At 35.8% G+C, this 21,893-nt stretch overlaps 1 protein-coding gene across 2 annotated transcripts in view; it reads left to right on the plus strand.

Annotated features, from left to right (window-relative positions):
* The first annotated feature begins 96 nt into the window (after positions 1 to 96).
* LOC122566171 (uncharacterized protein DDB_G0284459-like) overlaps positions 97 to 21,893 on the plus strand; it is a 47,442-nt gene continuing 25,645 nt past the window's right edge. Inside the window, exon 1 of one of the 2 annotated variants that reach the window (XM_043723030.1) lies at positions 97 to 598. In XM_043723030.1, coding sequence (XP_043578965.1) covers positions 518 to 598 — 81 coding nt within the window. In that variant the 5' untranslated portion in view covers positions 97 to 517. Of the gene's footprint in view, positions 599 to 11,716; positions 12,066 to 21,893 lie in introns of those variants that run through there. The other variant, XM_043723029.1, reaches the window with a different exon arrangement.

The raw sequence follows: 21,893 nt of genomic DNA on the forward strand, positions 1-21,893 counted from the left end.
GGGTAGGGAGAAAGACACGTTGCGTATACACAGACGAGTGAGGTGTACGATAAACGTCTCGCTTTCCAGTTTTCACGGGGCTACCGCGGCAAAAGAACATACAATAGCGAAGCAACGATTTACTGAAAAGTTATTCTTTATAGCAAATAAACAGTAGCTGTCTTACGGTCTGACAATGGAACGATGTTACTTCGAATCATACGTCGCGTTTCGAGTACATCGATGTACGAACATTTGGTTGTGTATATGAACAATTTGTGTTTATAAATAATTTACTCAAGATGATATTTATCTATTTTGATAAATGTTTTAGTGAGAAAGCTTTAATTTCTAGTGATCATAAGTGATTGTATTGTGCTGACGCATAATAGAGAAATTACCATAGTAGAAACGTTTGATTTTTTTCGAAAATAGAATGACGATGTCCATGTGAAAATACACTGGAAACAATAAAAATGAATCCGACAGTTTTCTGTAAGAAAGTACGTAGTTAAGTTTTGTGTTGCGCAAGAGAAATATGTGGTTTCACCGGCAAATGAATTCTATATTCTACGTGGACGCTGACATTAAGCCTGCATATTTAGCTAAAGATGACAGGGTATGTTACCTAACGATTTTTATTCATTTCTTTAAATAATGTGTCTACGTACATATATTCTACGTCAAATTACTTACAATGTGAAAAATGAATTCTTTTCTCCTTTGCAAATATATATTCATTTACAAATATCTAATTTTTACAAATTTTGACGCTGTCAATGCATAGGAAAAATTACAAATTGAGATATTAAAATACAGTTTGTCAAACGAGACAAAAGTATAATAACGTATGTTTGTATTAATATTCTAGATATCGTAATACTTTCGCCTTTTACGCGTTTTTAAATATCGGCTATTGTTTGATCGTCGAATAGTAGACTTGTAGATAGTTCACGCGTTTCCTTAATTAAATCTCGGTTTTCTATGAAAGAAAGTATGGTGGGAAATACCACGCGATACGTCTAATGTCGTAATATCATAAACTGTAACAAAAAGTGAAACCGATAAGGAGTAATGATTAACGGTGCGCTATTATATTATATTAAATTATGTGTTTATTCGAGTTCTTCAACAGTGAAACAAAAGGGCAACTTAGGAACCGTAAAATTACTCGCACGATGTATAATTTAAATAACACTTTAAGTTTTCGCTTTTATCACGAGTACACTGGCATCGTAAACTTCTTTTATTTGCTGACATTTTTTTTGTACAGTTTAATTTTACGCGGTGAATTAGCTGTTGAATAAGGAGAATTGCTTACTGAGTATTAGCACGATGTATATACGTATATTCAGGACCAATATGAAAACCTTATTTAAACAATTTTTTTTAAACAACTATCATATTGCGATCTTATCAGTTTATCTTTGATTAAAGTAGCAAGGTAAAATTCCATCGTTCGCTGCTTCATATCTGAGTTCCAATATGAGAACATACGAGGCATAAGGTATTTGTATCATGTTTTCTTACGATGTTTATATATATTACACATATAATAGATGAAAATGGACGCTATACTTACTGTACGTGTGTTTTATAATCATGTGTAATAATTATATAATTATAAACTGGAGAAATTAAAGCGCAATTATACAATTACCTATAAAGTCGGAGAAAGCCCACAATATATTGAAACGCTCGATCAACCTTTTCTCAGTTTCCTTTATATTATTTTTTTCATATACATTTTCATATTCCCCCGTTAACTATATTGTAGTACTTAGAAGTGAAGTTTATTGCAAATTCCTTCTATAAATGATAATAGCTAGAATGATGAGCGTAGCTTCACAACCGACCAGAACTTGACCTATAAATAAGATGCTACAATCGTTTGTATAACACTTATTAAATTGAAAAATCACACGTTCGATAAAACGACAATTAAGGGTATATCCAGGGGGATAGTGACCAGGTGTGACTCGAAGTAAATCAAACACGTTGCATCCGGTTCGTGTATTCCGGTCTATACACGCGCCGTGCGGCAAAGGAATAATAATTTTCTTCTCTTCCCCTGACATTTTGCTTTCTGTCCCTGCGGCTGGCACGACCAGACCGGAAGCTTTATTATCGCGCAGCTCGTTGCAAGTCGTGGGTGGACGTATAGCTTAACCATAGGCGAAGACATGCGCGGTACAAATTCCGTCTCTGAGATTCATTTCAGCAACCGCGGCGCGGATGAAAGTCTTCGAGCGCTCGAAACTCATTTTCACTACGCATAATGAGATATGTTTGATATTGGAGAACTTGAGACATAAATTTCGCTACTCCATACAGTCGTTCTTTGGTTATGCACGATGACTTATGAAAATATTTTAACATTTATCATTGAAAATTTCTGTGAATATATCATGTGCATTGTATACAAATTTTTAAATGTGTATTTAGCATGTGAAATAGAGATTGAACTATACATTCGTATTTCTTCTAAAATACGCATCAGATATCCACGCAACGAAATTCGCTCTTTTATGTTACGCTTTAGCGAACATTCACATGCACTTGCGTCGCGTGTCTTCATCAATCGCCTAAAACATTCGCAAACGTTTGGGAATCTTTTGCATGACTGGTCGAGTCGCAGCTTTAAACATAGAGCAGCTTACTCATTCACCAACGAACTAGAGAATTTATGATCGCTCGTCTACGCGTTCAATTACTTCTTAAATTCTGTCGAAGCGAACCTATTAAGCGAATGTCTGTCGTTCAACAGCCACTTCCGTGCGAATGTCCACGGCGCACTGTCATTCTTTTCGGTAAACAAATTATTTCTCTGCGGCGTGATGCGCGCTTCGAAGAGGTTACCGTGTACCGCCTGTAGGCGTATAATTCAATCGAATTGAGTCTAAAAAAGGTGAATCGGAAAGATATTTAGAACAAAATAGACGACTTTGAAACAATTTTCCTCTGGTTCTTCATCAATAAAATATCGATTAAATGAAAAATATATGATTCTCTTAAATATTTCGTTTTATATTTTAAAAAGTATTTGTCGTACGTGAGAAAGTTTCAGTAAAAAGTTGTATAATAAAAGTATCTGTAAAATGAGACCTGCTACGTTACGATAACCTCAATTGCAAAAGTATAGAGAAATTTATATTTCTTTAACTGTTTATAGTTTTAATCAAAATTATCATACAATATCGAGGTTCTATGGTAAATAAATTCTAGTCATACCAAATGTCGAATCGATCCGTTTGTTGGATTTCGCACGATCAATTTGTTAACTTACACAACGAAGAATTTTAAGTTTGCAATAAAAGCGTATGAGCTTATCTCAGCTTATCCTTTGAGTTCGTACGTTACGTGGGAGACCCATATTTTGTAACGCGAGAGTAAAAAAATTTTTTCATTCGAACGCGTGACATAATCATTTTTGCTTAGCTGTAGAATGTAATAACTTTCACATTTTACATCCTAGAGCAGTGGAATTTGTTTCTACCAATTTCTGGAATCATTCCACGTAATTTAAGAAAAAAAGCGTTTCTCTAAGAGTAATTGGTTCTAAGATAGGTCCTTTTTTCGAAAAATAGCCAACTAAGCTAAGTTATTAAATATTAAGAAACGCGACAGGCGTTGTTTTGCGGTTTATTACTTGTATCGTATGTAGATATTTTTCCTATTGATTAGACGCCTATAAAGGATAAGAAAACGTTTGCAAAGTTGTTGCGAGACAAAAGCTGTTTTACAAAAGCACCTTTTGAAATAAAGGGGAGGGCGGATATTACGCTAGCGCGAAATATTGACTTTAATATAATAGTCGCGTGGATTTGGCTTCGCTAATTATATCCAGAATAGAGATGGCGTGCAGAATCATTAACAGTGATTTATTACAGATCGCAGAGTCATGCTTATCCGCACAATCGTATAGAATGACATTGATCGATCATGGATTCCTCCCGTGCTTTTCGACGCCTTGTTTGTACACGTTTGTCTTATTTTCGATGGATAGACAAATAATGATAATCCTGGACGATTCCATTACACGACAGATCAGCCGCTCGATGCCCCTCGTTGTTGATTTGTTACTGATTCTGGCTAAGACATTCTTAAACAGGATTTCCTGTTAGGAATGGGAATCTATTTGGGAGTATCGTTCATCGAGATTGAAAGTAATTTGGTAGCACATATTAGGTTGATCGAAAAGTTTCGTCTTTCTCTTTTTATTGAACATTTGAAATCTTAATGGAAGTTTATTTCTGTTTATACCCATGTATAGCGTAATAAACTGTAAATTAGCCGGTAACGCGAGTAAGCAATAGTTAGCGAGACAACTTTAACAAAACATTAGTTTAATTCATAATTTTACGCAAAAGAAAGAATTATTCGTGATATTTTGATAAATCTGCACAAAATTGGTTTCATCACAACATCATGATTATATTCTTTTCTATAGCATCTTGCATTCTTTACGATCAAGTTTTGGGCCAATAAAATTGCTTTTCGTAATTTGGCTGTGGTTTTACAGCTTTACGGGCCTTACTCTTACCGTTAATAACAATCGCAAGAATCTTCCGATCCCGATTACTTTCAAGGTTCAATTATTTTCATATCCTTATCACTGCTCTTTTCTACGTACCCCATGCTTGTACGTACAACGTCTTCATCCGGCAACAAGTTGCATCATTTCTTCGTTGCATAAACAAACGGTGCATATAATCGACTGCAATGGCCAGCAGGCTAAAGTATCGCTAAGTACCGATCAACCTCATTAACGTCATCGAGCGAGGTGGACAGTGATCGATTGCGCGACGTAGGTACTACTCGTGTGCTGTTCGGCAGTCGCGCATACATAATCGTGTACCAGGCAACGGCGCATGCGCTTTCGATCGATCGATAAATTATGCAGCCTATTGCTCGTGCACGTAAATCATACGCGCACATTCAACTACCCTTTGCTTTGTCGTTGTTTCTTCTGCTTCTTCTTCTTCCTTTTCTTTTCTCGTCTTATGCTCCTTCCTTCTTGCTTTTCGTTCGTCTCTTTTTCTTCCTGTTATTACCGTCTCCGATGTTTCCGCCTTTTCGTCTTTGTGTCATCCAATCTGAGACAAATCCATGTGCGAGGAACGTATTCGTACGAACGTCGTGACTCGCATTGTACTTGTTGCGTTTTCATTGTTCCGATCGCACGATACGGGAATATCGACAGTGTCTAATGCCGATGACCAATCAGTCGATCGTGTCTGTCGCACACTATTATGAACAGAATCTGTGAGATTGTAGGTAAATTGTTCATGAATACTGAAACGATTTTATTCTCACCGTGGTCACTAATAACCTTGGAGCATATATGTGGCTTTAAATTCGTGATTTAAAAAAAAAAAAAGAACTGACCAATCTGAATGAAATAAATCAAAAGATATTATTTTTGTAATGCACGCGTGTCCAGGTACTTTTGAACGGCAATATATGCTTCAATTAGAAAATCGACAGCCAATATAGGAAAAGCAGCGTTTCTCACTGTATTATGCGCAATCAGGCACTGACTCATCGAACGAACGATGAGCATATGCACATCAGCGAACAAAGAACGCGTACGAACCCTTCCACGAGGATGATCTTCCGCGCGCGTTCTGTATTCTATCCGCCGCGGAGCGGCGCCGCGGCCGTACTCATTGAAATGCTATTGAAGTCGCGTTTCGATAATTGTAGGGAGATACAAAGGATTACAATGAAAGCTCCTCTCTGACGCGTTCGCTGTACTGGGGATTCGATTGTTTCTCGGTATATATTTAATAGTATTTATGGAATAGGGAGATTTTAAATACAAAATATATTGTACAAAATACATATGTATTTGTTTTCTTTAATTTTGTAACTCCAACAGCATTTTAAACATAAGTAACAGAATATTATGAAGTTTCTCTAATAGTAAACGAATTAAGTGAAAAATGAAGCATTTTTAGCGATTAATAGATATCGATTGATCCTTATCCATTAAAAAATCTAAGCTTAAGTGAAGAGGAACTTTTCATTATAAACTAATAATAATTTCATCGATTGATTAAATTAGAAAAAAGAAGTTAAATGTAGAAATATACATGACATAATGAAACGCTTCAAACAACTCATCAATATCAATTGGATAAAGTGACCTACAAATATCCCACAAATGTAGTTCTCGTGAAATAGATTTCCCACGGATACAGCGTTGTTATCCCTTTCAACTGAAATCAATAATAGAAAGTATTTCACTGAAATACATTTAGCTGGTCACCAAGGACAATCGTGCGGCTTGTGGTTTTATCGAGTTCTTTCGAAAACCACAGTTTCTCGTGGCCATATTTCTCAGGAAGTGACGTAGGCTTCCTTATAACCTCCCATAATTTCCTATATATTGAATAAAGAAGTACCCAATGTGTAGCTGAAATAATTACATTCACATTATGTACGTAAAAAATGTTGCAGAATGTGATAATATTAATGTTATATTTTTATTATTATTGAGATCCGCCACTGGAAGTATCAAAGTGTCGTCAACTATCGCTTATTTTAATTATTGTATAATCATGCTCACGATCACGATCACATGAAATTTTTACTTTAAAGAATCACTATGTCCGTAGAGGAAACCTTCGTATCATTTGTCTGGCAAAAACATATAATTCCATAGTTCAGCGTGCCACGGTAAGAGCTCAAAAGCACAGGTTGTTATTCAGCCAAGCTCAATAATTATGGTGGCCAATAGAAATAGTTTGAGTCTATTGACTTGATACGTTGCATTGGTTTGATTTGTTCTATATAGGTAGGTGACGATCTTCCATAAAGCACCCTGACGACGATGCGACGCGGGGCTGCTGGGTCAGGAAATCATACTACGTATTCTACCAGGCCATGTGAAGGCTGATACAGGCTGCATACTAGTGGTTCGGTCACGAAACGGCATCGAAACTGTTCCGTTCGGGAAAATATTATTGTATATTGTGTTACGTCGCGTAGGACATCTACACGCCATCCCTCGCTACTTGGCAGCCAACGGTCAACCAACAGCCTTCCCGATTCTCAATAGACCCAAGGACCCACCATAAAGACATTAGCCTTTAGCTGCATTGTCTCCACACATATTTGCCAGTCAAATTGCATGTCTGGACAATTCTCTAATTCGAGAAGTATTTGCAGTTTATGGCTGGGTCTTGGAAAGGTCCTTGAGTTTATTATGCGCTCTTAAGAATAACGGAGAAAGCAGACAATCATTAGATGGGAAAAGCTAGCACATGTTCATCATAAAAGGCTGTTTTTCATCAGGAGCAAAGTCCACCGCCGCTCTACGTTGGTGGGAGACTTCTGCATATTCTGTTCATTAGAGTGGGTCATCACCAATCGGCATCGCTCATCGTTACCCTCACTTCCTGGACGAAAAGTGTGAATAACGAATCCGCGTTCTTCGGTCAAAGGACACACCCACACCAAGCTTTCCTCCGAGACACCTTAAGGGCGGCTCAGCAGTTCGGATTCTAGTCTCATTCTCACCCCAGCTCAGTCTCATTCCAAGTTCAGCATCGAGTCTCACCCCAAGTCTCACTCTCATTCGCATTCCAATTCTCACTCTCTCCAAATCCGAGTCTCATTCTATCCAATTCCGAGTCCAGTACAATTCTCGGGCGTTCCAGTTTAGCACTTATCGAGCAAGTGGTCAAGCAGTCATCACCACGTCTCTCTCGGTCAAGTCATCATCTACGCTCGTTCAACTCTCAAGCAAGTCGTCATCAAGTGTTCGGTCGAATACATTCAGTCAACGCAACGATATTAAAAGAGCCTCAGGTCGTACTCACTCGTCGTTGTTCGTACAAGCATTCACTATTGTATCACCGAAGTTGTTGGATCGATTAAATATATAGTAACCTGTCAACCGCAGCGTTATTTCAATTAATCACCCTTATTATCCCACAAGAAATAAGGGATCGTACGATTCGTGGCGTCGATTAGTCAATCGTAACGGGAATTTACGACTCTCGTTGGCGCGCTTCTTCGAGATCACGTTTCCCCGCGAACGTGCGAAAGTTCATATTGTATACTATAATATCCGTTATAACAAGTAGGTTAGAGGTAAAGTACTAATTATAACATTTAAGGAATGAATCAAATTTTCATTTAGATTTCATTTCAAAACAACGATCCATGAAACGCACAACCAAATCATTAGATACTGCAAATAACAGATAATCGGCAAAACGTGGGAATAAATCTTGGTCATTAATTGGTTATTGCAAGAATCTTGATTATTGCTTCATTTATCATTAAACATTTTTTCAAAGGCCTATTAATTACAATACTAGTAAATAGTCTTTGACTAACACAAATTCAACACATCGACATCCTTTAAATTCCCCTCATTTTTCTCTGAATTATACGCCTGCGTTTATTCAAGTACTGTTTTAGCCGATCTAACCAATCCAATTAAGTTAAAGCATGCGCATTGATGCTGCAGTTTCGCACGTCGAAAACGATGTAAAGTGCATTCTGATAGGCGGAGACACAGATTCTTCCTGGAATGCGGTCAGGTTAGAACCAAATGTGGGAGAGCCATGCCAGAGAAAAGATCGCGTGAGCAAGAAAGAGATCAAAGAACCGGGAACATCGACATTTGCGACCGAGCTATTGTCCGACTGCGATTGAATTAAACTGCTTCAACTACTGAAAAACCGATATATTGAGGTGATATGTGAAATACATTTCAGTTATGTCAGTAGAAATAACAGCAGTAATAACAGACAAATATAATACATCTATAAACTCATTATTAGGATCACATTGTGTTTGATACTCGTCCATCTATAGACATATATTAATAAATTATGAAGCAATTGAAAGAAATTAAGGTTTCGAATTTTTTTATTGATTTAAACATATTTGTTGGAAGTTTATTAGAAGCTTAGAAGCTTAAGCTTTTGGATCGATGAAAGCTTATATTATCTGTTAAAGTTGATGTATCTACTTACGCTATTGACATAAAGGTTGGAATTAACACGATTCTCAAGGAATAGACTGAAAAAAATAAACCAAGGTAAAAAGTACATAGTTTACGATTCATTTTATAAGATACATAGTTAAAATAGTGAAGTAAAATACACTGAGCTTAATTTTATCGTTTCCTGAGTTCGTTGCTAATAGTGGCGTTGCTAGTAATAAATCCGTGAAAAAAGGGAGACGATAGCTAAAAATCTTCAGGTTTATAAGTAGTTGAATATTTATAGTATAGTTTACATACAAAAGAGAGGGAAACATTTCTACATAATAAATTCTATATTTACATAATTCTGAAATTGTTTATGAACAAAGGTTCGGGTATAGGTATTATTATTTAATCAACTACAACACTTATCCGGTTTGCTTGAAATCACTAATTTTATTAGTTACTTATTTCAGCAATTGCTTTAGAATTAATAATTCCTAGGAAACATAATCTTATATAATAGATACTAAAAGAAATTCTAACATATACTACATACATATGTAACGAATAGCTACCAGAGCACCCTTAGAAAGTTGGATCATCGATTATCTTTGTGGTAACTAATGTTAACCAAACAATATTAAAATAATGAAAAGCAAAATACAGTGCTTAGAGTTTCTGGTTTTTCATAAACAATTATATCGGCTGCTTGCCCATCATCGATTCACTAAAAATATCAGTTTTAAATAATCAACGTCGATTAAAGACGACGATATAAAAATTTTTCCTTAGCGTCTCGAACGAAATCATCGTTGGATACAGATTGCATTGATTTTTCAACATTATTGCTGGCTATAGGTGGACTCACGCGCGGCTACCTCTCAAAGGGTGCAATCATCCGTCGATTGATGTTAAAAAGTTACTTGACCTTCTGGAAAATACGTGATTACGTAATGGCCTGAAGGTTGTCTGACTTGGTAGTTTTAATCTTGCGCTTCTAGTGTTTCCTTTGATGAAATAAACGAAATGCCGAACGATTGTACACGCGTGAAGTTTAATAGCATAAATAATACGTATGTACATACTTCTGTTAGCCGTGGAGCAGCGTTTTACTGGTTTCTAATAAACGAGCAATATTAACATTTATACCGCACGCCGTGATGTTTCCTTCTACACCGTAAGCGTGACTCATAACTGGCTATCTCGAAGGTTTTATAATGGTGCCACTATTATAAACTGTACACCCTCTGGGGAACAGAGCACATGATAGTGTGCGCATCGCGTATATCATTAAAGTACAAGATCACAGACACCGTGGAAAATAATTCGCATCTGATTCACTATTACTATACAGCGTGATGATGTACACGAATGATACAGTGAAAAAAGGGCCACGAAATATAGGGTCATACGATGTTTCACTAAAGTAAGTAAAACGTATCCTGTCAATTTTTCTACTAAAAGTAATATTTTCATATTAATAGCTTGTAAATGGACCAATTTGGCGGACTAATAAATTATAGTTATAGTAACATAATGAAATGATAAACATGATAAAGAAAACATGATAAAGTACTTAAGTTCAATGAAACAATAAAGCGTTATCGATGAAAAATACGCGAGAAGGTGGAATAGAACAGAAAACGGAATGAAATAGAAATATTAACTTGCTAGCATATTTAATATAGGTCAAGTCTACTTGAAGCGGTGTTTTGATGCTGAGAGGCTAAAGAATAATAACTGCAAAGAAAGAAACAAAAGCGCATGTTTTAATAGCTTTAACAAAATGATTTATAGCAACGAGTCTCAACCAGTGGTATCCCTACTACTATCATCCAAACGTTTATTTTCAATTTTAAGGTGAAAATTTTATCAGCCAAAAATTTATTTTCGGTTAAATCTTCGATTTTTGAGATTACTAATTTTGTATCACCTTTTACATATCTTTTGTACATGTGCCCCCACGTGGTTAAATACATGGAAAGAGTATCTTCAGCATTGGTCTAACGGCGACAGCCTGTAGTTTACGTGTTCAACAAATTCAATGGACAGTAAATCGCGCGTTGATACTTATTACCGCATTTATACGTCTCGTGATTACCAGGTTTCGCAAGTTCTGCCACGTTTTCGCTTACAAAATATATTCTATTCGTACACGACTATTTACAGTGCGTTAAGCCTCGCTTCGAGTCATCATGGAACTGTTTTGCTTTCCTTTAGAACATTGTTTCTATACTACGCGATTTTAGGTTGCTCGATCTGAGTTCTTCACCTGTGTAACATGTTACATATGCATTCACAATGTCACGTGCGGTACATAAGAGAGAACATAAAGAGCTACTACAATTGCACGGATCAAATAAAAGCTAATGATAAAAACTAGTTATCAAAACTAATTATACAAAATAGATATCAATGTTGAAACTATTAAATATTATTCCATTCCATTGAATTCCATTGAAGCAAAAATAACTATTGTTCCACTAGATCTTCCATTTTAAATAAATTAACCACTATATTCTTTCATACTTATTAGAAATTAGCTTTCAGAGATCATTTTAGATGATATACATAGATTTACAAACGTAAAACTGTTAATTTATAAGGGCGGAAATTTCCACTTAGTTTGGTTGAAATCTAAAGTTTCCTACAAATATTTGCTTTTTCATAGAAGACCGCCAAGGGTTGCTCACTTGACGACTTGAGTTGAGTTGGTACTCAAAGGGAGGGGGTGGTGGCAGTCTAGTGGGAGATTCGCGACTGTGCCACCGGCTCAGTATCGTTCGACCATTGGTCAGGTGTGTTTCGTAGATTGTACAGCAATCTAAGTATTCGTCTAGTGAACACGTTGGTAAAATATCAAATTTCACAAGCTGCTGTGGTCGAAATTAACGAAACTTACGTCTAGTCAAGAATACGGTAACGGAAACGCGTAATCGTAGAGTGACAGCAGCGTTGCCGAACACTATTTTCCAACCGGTGACTACGTGATGTTTACGATTTCCCGGCACTGTAATATTCGATCTAAAGGTGACCAGTGAAACATCGTAGCCGCATGATCGTGTCGACGATATTCTCGAGCGTGACGGGTTTCCATCGGCGACACTCGAACGACGCCGGGCGAAATGCCGAGTTGACGGTAAGTGAAGTGCACACTTTTTCGAATTCCACGCCGAAGTTGATTGCAACCGTATCGAATCGCGCGGCCCACGATCAACTTCACTTCGTTAACTCATTGACAAATAGCCCTTGCTTTCTTATGCAACGTGACTATTTACGTTATCTTTGTATTTTCGTTTTCTTCAGCTTCAAAAGATTTCAATTATCATAAAAGTAACATTGTATGTAAGATTTGACATATGTAGAGAAAATCGGTATAAAGTAGTTGTTCAAAGTGTGGCGCATATACGAATTTCTAGTCATAAAGTAGAACTGTTATTTGATCGATATTATATGTTTTCAGTGGTTACGAAATGTGAAGTATTCTAAAATTATAATACTTATAATATCATTTTATAATGTTATTATATTATAACATTACTAAAAGTGTTAATTTAAGAATATTATACATGGCACAGATGTAGGATATAAAGTTAGCAATGCGCGATAACAGAAGTACGTCATTCGTGATGCATAAGATATTAGGGATTTTATCGGAGAAACGGAAATGTTATTTTATTTTAGTAGTTAAATTAGAATGTCTTTATGAAATACGGATAACTTTTCGAAGGGTAAACAGTGCGTGTCACGTGTCCATTTTCGTTATTAAGCACACGAGTAAAGTTGAAGTTCAAGGAGTAAATGGAACGCGATCGAAACCGGTTAACGAGCTATCGAGACGCGTTCGAGACATGGGAACAAGCGATTCCGTCAGATGCGTTACACCTATTATTTTTACTCACGTTTTAAAATGTTAATAATAAGTAATAAGTAAACTTTAAGTTACGAGTTGACTTACTTAAGGGCGAATGAAAATATTAAAAAAATGTAAGTAAAAAAATTAAGGTCTTTCTTTCTAAAATCTCGTTCGTAATTTTAATTTGAAATTTAGTTATAAAGTTAATGATTTAATTTAGTTGTACATTACTGGATATGAACATGCATCTATACGAATATAAACTACACTCGCATAATAAAAGCGTAGTAGGTACATATTACGCAAAATATCCGCAGTTTATAAAACAAACTGATCTTGGTTGGATTTATGCGTAATTATTCGGTGCACACAAGGTTCGTACATCAATGATACGCATTTCGAGCCGTCGCATGCTCATTGTCGTCGGCGATGACAATAGAGAACAAAGTAAACGGACTCGTTCACCAGGACCGTTATTCATTGTTATGCGCCGTGACGTGGACCACGACTGCGTTTAGCTTCGTTAAGAACAATTAAAAGTAACCGACGAACCGGGTATTGCTTAATTGCCGCCCGCAAATGTTCCCTTCAAGATCGGCCCAAATCATGCAGAATAAATTTTAATAACATTTAACAGATTATATAAAAGATATTTAATTATCAATTACATATTGATATCACATTTCTTGCTTTTGTAATTATATTCTTATTAATCCGAGTTCCTTTATTTGTGACATATTCAGTTTTCATAATTAGACCTACGCATTTCCACCATAACCGTTATGATGCCACATGAATAGCTACAGTGTTAGATCCATACTAAATATACATATATGTTATTACATATATGTAATCAAACTTTATAGAACATTTCCGTTCCATAGAATGTTAGAATGTTGTGTCGCAAAAGAAAAGCTGAAATAGGGTTGTGTTACTATTGCATAGTATTGATTATAGCAATAATATATTGGCATTAGTAAATGAATGGATTAGAAATAACGATTTCATTAGGATGGATAAACCGTTTGATTACGTAAAGCCATTTCCATGCTCTGAATTTATTATGAATTGAATGCGATAATTAACACACTTGTTAGCGTCCCTTTCTCTTCTTTTTAAATCGTGGCAACGTTGTATACGAGTAAGCATTCGGTCTTTATCTATCTTTTCGGTTTTTCTGTTTTCGTGAAAGTAACCAGTTCATGGAAGATACAATGCCCTGCAAACTGACCGTTAGCCGGATTTTCGAAAAATTTATAGAATTCTCACGAGGTAGCCGGGAGCTCTTTCTTTATTCTTGTAAGTTACTTACTTCTTTACCGTTTCTTTTTTGCAACGATTCAGGCGTTTCGGTAACGAGGACGTGTTATGCAAATTGGTGGACATTGTGAATGACACGAGAGAACACGATCATTCAAACATTTCTGTTGACAAGGAACTGTAAAAAGAAAAACGATCTTTGTTAATTTGTTATGCTCCACTAAAATGAAAGCAAACAGGGTTTAAAATTTCGTTAAACATGTTTGAGTTTTTTCGTATACAATTAGCTACATATGCGTAAAATAGCAAACGTAGATAAGATTTCTTTAATTTTACACTTTATATATCTAACTACAAATTATACACGAAACAAGAATCAATCCTTAAGCGCAGAAATCCATGCCTTCCTTAATCATCTAACAACACGATCAAATGTCTTTAACTATCGCAGTGTATACGATATCCTAGCCACAGCGATTCAACGACTCGTTAATAACTAGTCAAAGAAATCGGTGATGGTAACGATTAACGAGTCACGTTTCCTCAACGGAGTATGCCTTCATCTCTAAATCGCGTTCTCGATAAATCAGCACCTTAAAACCGTTCGTTCTTCACCAACATTATTAACAACGGATCCGCTATCTCTCGTGGACTCGTGGCGTGCACATTACTCGTGAAATCCTTCGGCGTATCTGTTAGTCAATATTTTCGATAGAATCGAAAACGATCTAAAGGAAAAAGAAACATCGAAGAAAAAAATTCATCGCGAAATTATGATTAGACGGGCGAACAGAGTCACGTTTCTATGGCAAAGCGTTTCCACCCGTATTACGATATTATCGAGCTCGCGATTGGTTTGTGGATAGTTGCGTCCTGAAGTATGTACATCGTATCGTTTTAAACATGTATGTATTTACATATGTACTACGGTTCAAAAATTTTATGAGTTCTTTACCCTCTAAGGTTTATCAGGTTTTAACTTGGTTTTCTCTAAGTGTCCTAATACTTACCAACAGGAACGCACGTATAGGAAATTCAACATTTTTCTTTTTCGCCGCGGTAATTCTCTACCCACGTTCTTCGGATGACTGCCTTTTATCGTTTAATAAATAATTTTCCGCACGTTTTACGTAACAGTGTGGTTGTAAATACATCGTAACCCGGATACCCAATATCGAAAATTCTTGAGAGTCGTGACTCGCGATTAACCGGTCACGATTCTTAATCTTTTAGCCGCGTTAACTTCTTTAGCTACGACATAAGCTGCTATAATGCATGTACACGTCCTCGGGGAGGGAAACACTCGTGCAAAGAAGTTCGCAAGCTTCGATTACGCGTTCGACGGGCAATCGCATGGTGAAGCAATAAAAAGGTGAAGTTTACTCGTAACATTGTTTACTCGTGCTGCGTATGCGGCAAAGTAACACAAAGTTATTTAAGGGAACGACGAGCGAGTTGGAAAGGATTATAACAATAAAAGTCTGTTAGATCTTTGGAGTTTTTTTCATGGTATGTGAATATTCTCTCTTCTTTTCTTTCTTCTTTTTCTTAAGAAGAAGAATAGAACAAAATATGAACTACAACTATGCGATAAATATTTTTAATTCCCTCAAGAAAAGATTAGTTGGATTAGTAATGGCCATAAAATCGCAACGGTACGTTGAATGTTGTTAATCCAAATTGAATAGCCTTAAAGAAGTTGATTTATGATCCATTGGAGTTAATATTTGTACAAGTACACGGGTTTCGATGTATCGTGATAATTAATTATAGGATTACACTTATTTACGACTACACTTGAGAAGTAAATGATTAAACAAAAAGAATAGTTTATATTTAATAATTTTAATAATTTTATATAATAATAATCAAGTAGTCGCTTAAAATGGTATTTCTAATTTCGGATTATTGGAGATTATGATTATATTCTACATTATTGTCGTATATTATTATTAGGTATTAGGGATTAAAAAAGTAATACGTAGTAAGAGACAAGGGGTTTAACGATAAGTTTACTATGGTCTAAATTTTAGTCTCTGAAGAAAAAGTGATGCTATTAATTTGCGAGATATTTTTATTAATGATTAAAAACAGGCTAACTTCACTTCCTATCTTACGTTATTTTTTAATGTTCCGATCTCATTACATTTAATATACACATATACTAGAGAATGAAGAAATTATCAATTACGTTACCATCGCCATCGTTAATAAGATTCGATTCAAATAATAATGCTTTTAAACTCTTCCTAACTTTTATTGTAAAATAATTACCTTTCTTTGCCAATGTTTAGTCCTTAAAAGGATATGCTTCTATAACGACTGGAATATCAATCATTTTGATTCATAAAGAAACCAACAGAACAATCTTTAATTGGAATTTTAAACAAGAAACACACAATTCAATGTAAAGATCATACTATCATCATATACTTTTTCCGACTATTTTATCATCCCTATTTTTTTGGATTGCGAATGTTACATGAATGAACCATACCATCCATGGTCGTGCGTCAATGTATATAGTGTCAGGCAAAGGTTTAAAAGACCAAAGAGTTTCTTAATTCAATCATTGAGGAAGCATCATCGAGGGAGTTTACCGTCCACCAGAGTCCACTTAAGCATGATGCCTATAAACATAAGGGAGGTAGCCTAGTTATCGAGCTAAAAGCATCCTCTAAGTGACTACTTATTTAGCTCGTGGTAGTTTTTTCCCTACTCGTAAGTTAGCCCCGCGCTCCTTCACCCTCTTATGGTGGGCATAAGAAGTGGAGGCCACGTCCCGTTGGCAGACACACACGAGCAAGGCCAACTCGCCTACGTTCACGGTTATGCCTTATTTATGAGCGCACCGATGCCTCTGTCCGCTTCCGAGTGCAGACAAAGGCAAGAAATATGCCTCACGTGGAAAGTGGAATTCCAATCACCTTTCGTGGCGGACACGCGTCGCTATCGAGGAATTGTACAACTGCAAGTGTTTTCGTAATACAACATATGCCTATCATTTCATAACAAAGTGTTTATAGTCAAAGCTCTTATTACAACTTTTTCTTATTAAGCAAAACGTTGAATCGAAACGTGTTAATATTTTGATAAAGAGAATGCCTTATAATGAAGAGTTCATCAATGAAATTATATATAAATTAGTATCAAACTTTGTACTTTGAAACATCCTGAAATATTAAAAATGCATCTAAAGGATACTACTATGTATTAACTGCATCTACTTTACTAAGAACTGTAGAATTTCTTTGAAGAAGATTTCTTCTTATTGGTATATGCGATAGTACAAGACTTGGAAATAGTAATATGTATATATTTAATAACATTAAATTAATAATCATATCAAGATATTACAATGTAATACCTGCTCTCCCTGAAGATTGCAATATTAACTATCCCCTCTCTTTAAAAGGGCCTTAATGTAAAACAAAATTTTAAAGTAACAATTTTTGTTGTTTCATTTCCAGTTTATCTACTTGTAAGTATGAATATTAAAAATCTAGGGATAATCATTTTTACGTACTATCATGAATATCCTTCCACAACGAATGTTTCCAAATTACAGCTGTAACAGGAAATTACAACAATAAATTATGTGCAAGAACAAGAACAATGTTACAACATTGCATGATCCGAGACCAAGGTACCATGAAGCGAAAGGAACTTTCTTGGCTCGTTTGGAAATAAAATAAAATAAAATAACAAAAAATAAATTAAAATAAAAGAAAAGAAAGAAGAAGACAAAGAAAGAAAGAGAAGAATAAGCACCTTCGTTAAAGAGAAATAATTTACGACGTTGTAGTCTGCTCCGTTCTTACAAACCCGTAAATTAACCTAAAGTTGCATTTACAAACACACCGTAGTGGCCAAATAATATCTGCAACGGCTTTTGCATTGATAGCCGTTGTAAAAATCATTGTTAAACAGCAGACGAAATTGTTGAGTTGTTATTGTATACTTAACAGGGTAGCATGTTAACAATAGGTTTTTTGCAAAAGTGTAAAGAGTGAACGCTCCTCGCTTCCTAGTCGCCTGGTAACATTAATTTATTGGCTCGCTTTTAAAACATAGCGCGCGCCCTCGCAACTTACAGCGATGCAAAAATCTTTTTGCAATGAGTACACAATGGCGGCGAAAGTATCGAGTTCAGGGACACGTCACCGGTGTTCTCTTCTCCCTCTTTTCTTTTTTACCTTGAAGATCGTTATGCTTCTTGAAAGGCTTTACATTCCGGACCGCGGATTGAAAGCTGATGAATATAAACAAACGATTGCAAAATGCATTACGATTCGAAGCACGATCCCTTTTTCTGGATTTAAACAGGAAATTAAATTTTTTCTTAACCTTTCTTTTCCTGTATTCTTTTGTATTATATTCTTTTATCAATTTTATTCGACAAAATAGATCCTCTTGCGTTTTTCTTTTTTTGCTTATTTAATTATGTTGAAAATCATAGCTTAAACAAGAAAATAATATTTTCTCTTCTAAGTTCTTCAATTTCACTATTTTACATTCTTATCTTACATTCAAAAAATGAACTTCTTACTTGAATATTCTTTCTTGAAATTTATTTTGAGACTTTCATATTATTTTTTTTTCTTTTGCATTATATATATTTATATGGAAATAACTATCAATTTTTAATCTTTCAGAATCAACAGAGTTCCTTTTAATCAACAGAATGCATATCACGTAATATACTAAGTTCACCTTGTTTCGTCATATAACCTACTACAGTTTCTTGGATTTTTTATTGCGTGTGCTTTCAAACTGAGTGAAACTTCAAGAATAAAACTCAAATTGCGAAGCAAACGTAGAAATAAAAAATCTTTGGATCTTCTATCTCCAGATATGCATAAATAGCAAGTAATACTTTAAAATAAGAAAAATATTATATGATAGCAATGAATAAGTAATGAATTCATTCAACTCGCATTGAACTGAATGACTCGGTTCCCCGAATCAGTGACCACCAGCTCCCGCACACGTGGCGGTCCTCCGTGTGGAACGACGCGTAACTCGCGGCGCCTACACGTAGGACGCACCGTTGCACGTGCGCCACCGCCCCGTGTACCTACACGTGTGTCGCCGCGGGGTCACGTGGACCGCGAAGCGACGCAAAGCGACTCGTGACTAGACACACGCGGTCCGCGTACTTCTCGAGTTGATGTTCGCCTGGTGCACAAGCGATCAAGACGTTTGCGCAAATCGCGTATCGCGATGCGACGCGATGCTTGTTACGTGTACGTAAATACTTACGTGCTAGGAGCGCTCGTGTTCCTCCGTCGCCACCTGTCTTCTACGATCGTCATTGACGACCTATACCGTATACATGCTGTGACGCGCCATTGAGGCTACGCTGAATCTAGCTGCTTGCGAAATGAATTTCGATGGATGTGTCGTTGAGCGATATCCTTTCGGATGGGATGGATTTATGCAACAAAACGTAATTACCGGCCGACGAAAGGAATACGCCGTATCATCCGTATTTTAACCTCTTGTGTCGTCATTAAATTCGCTAAATAGTTTAATACTAATGGGAGAATAATTTAAAAGATTGCCCAGTTCCAATAGGCGTCAATACGTAACATTCTTTATTTATTCTGTAACATAAGCAAACCGATGGTTCTATTTTGTGTGTTAATTCATAATAGTGTTGTAAACCTAACAAATATATGTATTCATAGTAAGCTTAGAGTTTATAAAATTCTGTAGATAAATATGAATCTTATGTATCGTTTCTTTTTGTTTCGTTTTGTAAAAAAAAAAGATGCACTTGTGCCATTTTTTCACTGAGCCCCACAACCAGCATGCAGGAAAGGCTGATATCGTAAAATATACCTCGGTGCATAAAAATCAGAAATCATTGACTCGTCGAAGATGATGCAAAGAACTATAAAGGGATATTTATTTAAGTTCATCGAAGCTTAAAGTTTCTGGATGACTAGCGATTTCGATGACCTGGTAGCTGCACCTTAAATTTCCGGTGAAACGAGGAACATTCCGTGATTAACCGGTTGAACGACTCAAAAATTAAAAATGGAAGTTCATCATTTTCAATTTTCTGCATTTAAGCTTCTTTTCACGAAGGAATTTCACGATCAGTTACTATCTTTTATTTTATTTGAAACTTGAAACGAATATTTTCTTTAGAAAGAGTTGTAGGACATATCGATAAATAACTCTATGAAAAACGAGATTCGTTGAAATTTGCGAGAGATCGTGCAATCTTTTATTACAGAAAGCGATGGTCGTTTGCCAGCGGAAGCTTCTTCGCTGGTATATTCAGTGCTTGAAAATTTATTATTCCGTCCCCGATTTTAAACATTCAGTATAAGTTATACGAGCTCAATGGACCGCGCAATCCGTTACGTTTGAATTCTTGTACACCTGAAGTTCTCGACACGGTAAAAATTGTATAAACGAAGAACGTAGATGACGAATAAAAGAAAATATGCCGCGTTATCGAAGTCGAGACCCACGTTCCATTAATTTATTATTACATCTATGAAATTCTGATTTCGTTCGAAATAGGAAAGAACTGTAACATGCAATTTATGACCGATGAAACTAATGGTTCTGAAATGTTAAAATTTCAAAATTTTATGTGGGAAAATCTGGACTGTTATCCGACAGTGTTTTATATATTTTTAGTTTATTTTTAATAGGTACATACCCTTTTGATATCGATATTGATTTTTGATTTTTGACGAAAGAAGACGTGCTCATATTCCACAATACCGCGACTATGAGCTACTAAATCAGCTTCTTTTCATATTATCTGTATATATTACGATAATTATTACGTATCTTCGGTTACTAGTTACATATATCGAAATTTGTTGTGCTATTACGTTTCAAGTAAAGGAACAGATTCAGATAGTGTGTATAATTACTTTGAAAGAAAATGTTTCAACTACCGAGGATGAAGCAACGAAAACAAAGATTATTGATACATATGTTATAATAAACGCCATGTGTGACGTCACTGTCGATGGAAAATTAATAATAATCGATAGCGAAGATTTAAATAGAAACGTTAAACGAACAAGCCTACACGAATAAAAAATAAAAGATAATCGATAGATTTGCTTACCAACTTTGAAATAAGACTTTATGTTTTGATAATAGAATCTTTATACATATATATGTGTGTAAGAATCTTTGACACAATATACATTTATAAATTTACGCGCAAAAATTTAAATATAGAAGAAGAAAAGTATTTATACAAGTCGTAGGTTCCATTAAAAATTAATGTCCGATTAAAACCACGCGCGAATATTATTCTTCGTAATTAATGTTCACACCGCTTACCGATACAGTGGTGGTTGGCACATACGTTTTTCCAAAGTCATCAGCCTCGATCCATACGTCATCGGCTATCCAACAATTATACACCGTGAACAATTTGAATAATTTTTCTGCCAACGTGAGTTTAGTGGGTTGCTTTGTCGACGGATGATCTTTACGAATATATTCTTGACATAATTGCATCGCTAACAGTGGGTGGCATATATGGAGAATGCCCTTGCTTTATAATATGGACGCAGGTTTTACTTTTCTTTTCGTTAGCACGCGAGTACATTCGATCGTCCCGCTAATTCGTGTACGTAATTACAATTACCATTTAAACGGTACCTACACATCTTCTTAGCTTACTAAATTAACGAGCTCAAAAGGTGCGCAGGTAATCGGCCTTTTTATCTTGTTTCGAGATGCTGTACAACGAATCGAACTATATACAATCCTGACTCTTTGTTTTTCTCTCTTTCTCCGTGTATTAACCCTTTACACTCGAGAGGCGATCTCAGTCACCACGGTGTTCCGTGCTGCAACTTCAGTGGC

Source organism: Bombus pyrosoma, linkage group LG3 (assembly GCF_014825855.1).
Source record: "Bombus pyrosoma isolate SC7728 linkage group LG3, ASM1482585v1, whole genome shotgun sequence".
In the NCBI taxonomy this organism is placed as follows: Eukaryota; Metazoa; Arthropoda; class Insecta; order Hymenoptera; family Apidae; genus Bombus; species Bombus pyrosoma.